We start from the raw sequence: 7848 nt of genomic DNA, 5'->3' as shown, positions 1-7848 counted from the left end.
AAAATAAAAATTCTTATGAGATAAGGATTAGTCTTTTTAGGTTGATTGGTTCTTGATTTGGAATCAAGAAATAGTCTATATAAAGAGATGGTCTCTTAGGGTTTCATTATTATCGAATTTTGAGAATTCAAAACTCTTCCTCTCTCCTCTCCATGCCTCATCCTCTCTCCCTCTCCTCTTTTCCATGCCCAAGGGTTGGGTGTCCATCATCCCACACACCTGAGTTGAGAGGTGTCTCTGATACAATAAGGAATGAGGAGAAAAAAGCTACAGTTCAAGGGTTGAGGCTGCAGTCAAGATCAACTGTTGATGAAGGTTCAAAGAGGCTAAGATCCTACTTAGAGAAGAAGAATTCAAGATTAATCCTGGTGGATACCTGTAGAGGTCGGATATGTGTGCGGCTCAAGGACCTTCGGATCTAAGATCATTCGTAGTGGTGTATTTCAACCCATGCAAAAGTATTGAGATTTGATCTCTTCTTTATTTTGATTTTCAGATTATATGCATGTCTTTATTTCTAGGCTCGGATAGGATTAGATGAGATCTAACGCATGTGGGGTTAAAGGATTTAACCCGATTCATTTCTACTGTAATTCAAAAGTTTTTTGAAATCTATGCATGCATCATACCTGATTTTCTCCGAATGTGATTAAAGTGCTTGAGTATATTTATGAAGTGCTTCAAATGCAGGGCATAAAAAGAAAGCACGTTCTCTCATGGTCTTGTTAGAGTCATTTGATTTTGTTTTCATCATGCATTTAATGTTGGATATACTTGGCATTACAGAGGAGCTATCACTGGCTTTACAAAAAGAAGAGCAGGATATTGTAAATGCAATGCGACTTGTCGAAGTGTCTAAGCAAAGATTGCAGACTATGAGAGAAGTTAAATGAGATTCTTTGTTGGAGAGAGTTTATACTTTTTATTATCAATAGGATATTGACATCCCTGACATAAATGATGTTTATGTACTCCTAAGAAAATCAAAGTGCAAAGCTGGGCAAAACACCAATTTGCATCATTATCAGGTAAAATATTCTATGCAGTTATAGATATATAATTGCAGGAGCTTAATAATCATTTCAATAAGATAAATAGCGAGTTGCTTCTTTGTGTGGCTTGCTTGAGTCCCAAAAATTCATTCTGTACTTTTGATGTGTCCAAGTTGATAAGAATGGTTGAGTTTTATCCTTATAACTTTTTTAGGATTGATATCAGAGCCCTTGAGCTTCAACTTAAAAACTACATTGCTGATATGCGATCACATGATGAATTTGTAAATCTTAAAGGGTTTGGTGATCTTTCCAGAAAGTTAGTGGAGATCGAAAAATATTCTCTTTATCCCTCAGTGTTTCTATTTTTGAAGTTAGCTTTGATTTTGCCCATTGCGACCGCTAGTGTGGAAAGCACCTTTTTAGCAATAAAGTATATCAAATTTGAATTGTGGAATCGAATGTGTGATTAATTCTTGAATGATTGTTTCGTAATATTCATTGAAAGAGATGTATTTGAAATAATCACTGATGAAGCTATTATGCATTGCTTTCAAAACATGAAAGCACATAGGCGATATTATTAAATATATATTATTTATTCATTTTAATGTAATTGTAATGCTATATTTTTCAATTCTTAATATTTTATGTATGTTTTTATATGATAACTTGTTATAAAAAGGACATCGATAAGAAAAGTTTTTAGATCCGCCACTGATGATATGGTCAGTATCTTATGGTACACATTCTATATCGAAATAGCTCTTTAACTATTTTTCTCAATTTTATTTTGCTGCATTTTGATATAGATCGGTATGCATCTCGATACATGTTAGTATGTCTCAGTGTATACTATGGTAGGAGATAATACGATTTAGTATAAATTGGTATAGGGTTTGTACTAGTTGAGTTTCATATCAATTTTCTTTTATAGTATAGTATGCTTTATACCAATGTAGAGTGGTATAACAGGCCATGGATGACTTAAATACATTTAGCTTGTGTTTATGAAAAAAGCTTAGGAGGCCATTGCTATCTTCTAAATACCCACGGTGTGTTTGCGCATTGGATCTGCTGCCTGCTTTATCATGAAAGGTTTTCCAATTAAACCACATAAGGCATTTATACCAAAAAAACAAAAAAAGACCACATAAGGCATGGTACGGGTACCATTCCATGGAGCAGGTTGTGTGGCTTCAGAAGGGCAAGGGAAGCTTTTGATGCATGTTATGCTGGCTGGAGAACATGCCATCTCCATTGTCTTCGTAAAGCCCATCCCTTTTGCTTGTGCATGGTTGTTATGCCCAAAGAAAAAGAATGCCTTAGCATGATGATATTCTTAAGAAGATTTGGCATCATTCAAGGATGGACAGGGCAGGAGAAACCAGCACCTGCATGGTTTCTATGTGCATGATACATAATAATTATTATGATGAAAAAAAAAAAAAATCTCCACTAGAAGCCTATCCACTACTCCACGATATATGGAGGTTCCTTCATCATGCCACTACGTTGTTTATCTAGCATGTATTTTAGGAGACGAATAGTGTCACAGATTGTACTGCTTCTTTTCTTACCGAGCAAATTAGAGATTGGACCTGACGTGAAGGCAACGACTACCTTCGGATCCTGTGAAATATTTTATGTTATGATTTTTTGGGCTATACTCATATAAGAATGGTATGATGGCCTGTTTATACTCCCCTACCCTCGCAAACCAAAAAAAAGAAAAAAAAAATCTCCACCACCTTAAGAGTCATGGGTCTAACAAGTTTCATCGTATTAAATATCTGATCTCCAGTTTGAGTGAGGCATAAATCCTATATGGTTGGACACACATAGATAAGATTAACTTAACTGATAAAAATTAGCTCTACAAGCTGCATATAATCTCAAAAACTTTGCACCAAATCCAGACCCAACCTGAAAGAAAACTTAGACCCACTTGCTAACTAAGTGATGCTAAATTTGGATCATAGTAAAATTAGTGACCCCATCTAAGAACCTCCTTCTCTCTAATATTATAGGTCTAATATTGGTGATTAGATTTAAAGTCAATTTAGATTATAAAGTGGTCAAAATGAACTCAGATCCGACCCAACTCAACTCCAGCGGGTGGCGGCATCTGGTTTGATCTGATAACAGAGGATTCTTCTATAAGAAACCTCACATTTTTCATTTTTGGCTAAGGATGACAGTTGGATGGATATTTTTGGATATTCGATTCGTCCTAAATCCTAATGGAATTCTTTTAACATATCCGTAGGGTTTGGAATTCAAAATTAAAAGTAGAACAAGTTTGGAATGGGTTCAAGACCATCTAAAACCCCAGCCAACATCTACGTCTTTGTTGGAAGGAAAGAATAGGAAATAAAAGAAAAAAAAATAATATTTTTTTTTGATCGAAAATTTTTATAAAAAAATAGAAAAAAAAAAAATAAAAAAAAGAGAATATAAATCCTCTCAAATAATTTTTTTCTCCTCCAAATTAAATGAAATCGGAGATAAAGAAATTAGAAGTTAGTATATTTTTTATAATTTTTATTTTATTTTTTTAATAATAAAAATTAAAATAAATATAATATTTTAATTTAAAAAATTTATTTCAAACCTCCTGTCTAAATCTTCCATTCGATTGGACTTCCGTGGGCAAAAAAATCAACGAAAAAAAAAAAAAAAATTAAAAGATTAAATTTTTTTTCGATTTATTAGATTCTTTTTAAGAATATAATAAAAAAATTATAATATATATATATTTTTAAACTTTCAACTCAGAAGGAAAAAATTATTTTTTTATTTTTTTAAAACTTTCGAGGAGAAAGAAATATATTTCTTTTCTTTCTCCAGACTCGCAAGGCGCTACTCTCCCCTATTCGGCCGCTCCAAGCCTCCCAACAGATTGGGGCGCTTGAAGACGGAAAAACAGAAGGAAAACTGGGGGAAAACAAAAGAAAAATCAACGAAAACAAATGGGAGTAACAACACAAAACCCTTGGCATCATCCAAGCTTCCCTATCCAACCGCTCCAAGCCTCCACCGATCGAGACTCCTGAGGACGAAAAACTAAAGGAAAAACGGGGGAAAACAAAGGAAAAATCAACGAAAACAAAGGAAAGACGGAAAAATTAACAGGTAAGACCTTCTCCCATATAGATTGATCATTTTTTCCTTTTCGATTCCTTTTCTTTTTCGGAGATCTGTGGGGAAAAAGAGCATCTGAGGGAGTCGGAGGGGTTCTTTAGGTTCCGGTTGGGGTTTTTCTCATGGATATGGGAGTCATGGCGTTGTGAGTTGGTCTCTTGAGGTTTTGAGGGCTTAATCTTGAATTCTTCCTTTGCTACCAAAATTTTCAATTTATGGAGTTGTGTTCTATGATAATATGAATATGAATGAGGGTCAATCGGGCGGATTTGGTATTTGTGGTTGAATTCGTAATCGGGTTTGGGGTGGTAAGCTTTTAAACGGATTCAGATATGGGTAGGGCAAATTTTGTGGGTACCCAACCCGTTGCCATTCCTATTCTTGGCTTCCTCCCATTTCCCCGCCTGGGATCATTTTCGACTTCTCTGCCGAGTTCTTCCAAGTCTTCTCGTCCGTTGCCGTTTCTAGGGTTCCTTGCATCCAAGTAAGTCATGCTGTGATCTCTTGGAATTTATCCAATCTGCTTTTTTTTTTTTCCTGCCAGCAAATTTGATCGCAATATATCTACCGTGCATTAGATTAAGTGAAATATCTGGAGTTTCACGGGGTTCTTGATGCCTTCTTTTATTTACCTATTTATTTATTTTTGCTTTTACCCTTTCTTATGATTATGTAGGCTCTAAACTTGTGTACAGCTTGGTTTTTTTTTTGGGTTAATATTTGATGTTAATCATGCCCTGCTTCTAGTTTTTGCGAGGTTTCAAAATCTGGTCTTGAATTAAATCATTTTTTTGTCTGTTTATTGTATAATGATGCATTACGAATGGGAATCTATCTTGGGATGTATCAGATTGAGTTGTTTGCTGGGTTGTTGGTACTAATACATGAGCTGATCCTACAATTTCTGGGTAACAAGTGGTTAACTGATGCACGACCTTCAAAGTAATGGAATTTGATAACTAACATGATGTAAGAGAAACAGATACCGCTGCTTCATTACATTTTAACCCCCTGCATGTCTAGCTTTCTTTTTTGTTTTTTTAAGCACGAAAAGTTTCCAAAGTTTAAAACAGGGATTTGCAGAAGAAATAGACCTCTTTATTTTTGTATTTTGCAAAAAGATGCCATAGTTATCTATCTATTTATTTATTTTCTTTCTTGGCGGAACAATCCATTTTGGCTTTACTGCACCATTTCTCTCCACTCTTGGATGACTGCACTTGTTCATTCTGCTAGATGCACACATTTCTCCAATGGATGCACTTATAATACAAGTCAATTCACACGTGTCTATAATGGATATACACATAATACAAGCCAATTTCACATGTAAAATGTGCTTAAAAGAAATTAAAAAAAAATGAAGGAGTATGATGGACCATCATTAAAGTTTTTAAAAGCAAAGAAAAAGAATGTTTTCACAAATGTGAAAAAAAAACTGGTATTTCCTTGCAAAATACCCTGAATGGGGATTTTGCTAAAGGATAAAAACCACTTTCATATATCATTGTCAATAGACTGGTCTATTAATCATTTGAAATTAACTGCTGTCCTATATAATTGACAATATACTGTAAACAAGGATTAAAAAGTCCTTTATATAACATTTACAGGCAGCCATGAAAGGAATACCCATGCTTTTAAATTCATAATTTTGTAGATGAATTTACTTAACGTGTGGATCATAGACTTTATTTGTTGTTCTATGCAAGTGAATGGTAATGTATATACTATATACTACATGTTAATGTAAATGACAAATGAACCTTGATGAGACAGCATATGTTTGTTTTGCTTGGTGATTTATTACCTTTAATACTCTCTAATGATTTCCATATTGGAATTCTTTATCAGAATTTTGTTCTTCTGTTGTGTTTCCAACAGAACCAATTGTTTGCATGGATTTTGTTTCCATTCATTTATGTACCTAATAGTTGAGTAATGCATGACGCACCAATTTTTTTTTTTTCTTTTGCTTAGTTTGGATGTTGTGTATAAAAAGGTTTTGCATATTTTTTCAATTTTGCCACTCCAAATTCTTGCAAACAACACATCTAAATTTCTTATTTTTGCAGGGTCTTCTACTGTTACTGAATAAGTCAATGAGGTGGTTAGAGAAATTGTTAGGCTTTCCCAAAGCTGTGAAGATCACTAGCAAGATCTCTAAGTTTGGTTCCTTGTTAAATCAGACTGCAGATAAATATCTAGTAGGTCCTTATAATGATAGAAGGTCTATGAGCAAAAATTATTGTGATGAACTACATCAAAAAGGTTGGCTCTGTTGCTCACTTTCACCACAGTATGGCTTAGGAAATGCAAATGTACATCTTCCCACAAACCTACTTTCTTCTGACAACTTGTCTAAGCTACAATATGATATGGGAAACCACCACAACATGCTACAAATTCCATTATCTCGTAGATTTGGTTCTGTTGGGAAAGAATATTCTATGAGTAGAGAATGGCTAACACAGCTTTGGCTAGAAGAGAAAAGGAGGACTGCCAGAAGAAGAAGTAGAAGAAAACAAGGTATCACTCCGCATGCTCAAAATGGGGACTCCTTGTTAGATACTCTATCATCTTTTTCAACTGCCATCTATGAATTCAGTGTTTTGCGAACCAGTTCCAGCCAAGCAAGAAATCCAAGTTAAAATTATCGAGCAACCACCAATTAGTCAATATGATGAAGACCTTTGTCACCCAAGTTCTCCTGAGGAGGCAAGTAGTAGTTTATTATTCTTTCATCCATTTTGTCTTGCTGAGGTATGCATTTAGTTGGGAAATTAAAGCATCATTGGAGCTGGTAGTTTATGTTATGTTTTGTTAAACACTATATATATATATATATTATAATATAGATATATTGATAAATTCATGCACGTACTTAATCAGAAGATTTCATTAAGATACCATATTAATTTGTTAGTTTACCATGCACACCATTTCTACAGAACCAAAGTGACCTTAATTCCCTCTTTTTGTGTTGCTAATGAAGAATGAAGGCCATTTGTATATTTTCTACAGGATCATGGTGCTTTTTAGGCATGAAACCAGGGTTTTCATGAAGGGGGCACAGTTGTTACCTCATTGATCTTGTAAATGTTTTAACACAACTGAACTCTGCATGACCATGCCTCATCACATTGATCTCTGTGTGTGTGTCTGTGTGTCTTTGTATCTCTAAGAATAATGGTGGGAGCTCCATCAGTTAGAATTACTTAAGTCAAACACTTAGAAAATGCCTCCAGAGGATTTAACTTAGAGCTACATCCAGATGGAGGAGTGCCACTATTGCGTCAGCCCAGTTTGAACTACATTGATTGTCTTAATCTTTATTGAACATCATGGGAAAATGATTTCCTTATTTGCACCCACAATATCCTTCAGAAAAGTAAAATTCAATAATGGTATCCATGAACTTGTCACAAATTCAGAATTTATCTATTGTGAGATTATTTTTCACAAGTTTTTATGAGAATCCAACAGGGAGTCTCCATCTGCCTCAGTAGCACTTGGGAGTAGAATGGGGTTAGGCTACACTTGTTATAAATGCCACATGAGCTAACTTTACATACAGCCAGATAAATTTGACACATATAAGGCTATTGAGTAAAAGGTGAATTTCAAATTTAAATAATTGCCACTTAATATTTATATAAATTCACTAACCATTAAGACATGTCCCAAGTATTTTGCTTGGCTTTATGAATCC

General features: G+C 34.5%; 1 protein-coding gene across 4 annotated transcripts in view; it reads left to right on the top strand.

Moving 5' to 3' along the window:
* Positions 1 to 3838: 3838 nt before the first annotated feature.
* The window catches only part of LOC105061185 (altered inheritance rate of mitochondria protein 25), a 47103-nt gene continuing 43093 nt past the window's right edge, over positions 3839 to 7848 (top strand). For 2 of the 4 annotated variants that reach the window (XM_073245682.1, XM_010945157.3), the window contains exons 1-3: positions 3840 to 4127; positions 6212 to 6665; positions 6745 to 6854. In XM_073245682.1, the coding sequence (XP_073101783.1) occupies positions 6239 to 6665; positions 6745 to 6854 (537 nt within the window). In that variant the 5' untranslated portion in view covers positions 3840 to 4127; positions 6212 to 6238. Of the gene's footprint in view, positions 4128 to 6211; positions 6666 to 6744; positions 6855 to 7848 lie in introns of all 4 variants that reach the window. The other 2 variants (XR_012135367.1, XM_010945158.3) reach the window with 2 other exon arrangements.

This window comes from Elaeis guineensis, chromosome 11, assembly GCF_000442705.2.
Source record: "Elaeis guineensis isolate ETL-2024a chromosome 11, EG11, whole genome shotgun sequence".
In the NCBI taxonomy this organism is placed as follows: Eukaryota; Viridiplantae; Streptophyta; class Magnoliopsida; order Arecales; family Arecaceae; genus Elaeis; species Elaeis guineensis.
This window is presented reverse-complemented; position numbering and strand designations above follow the sequence as displayed.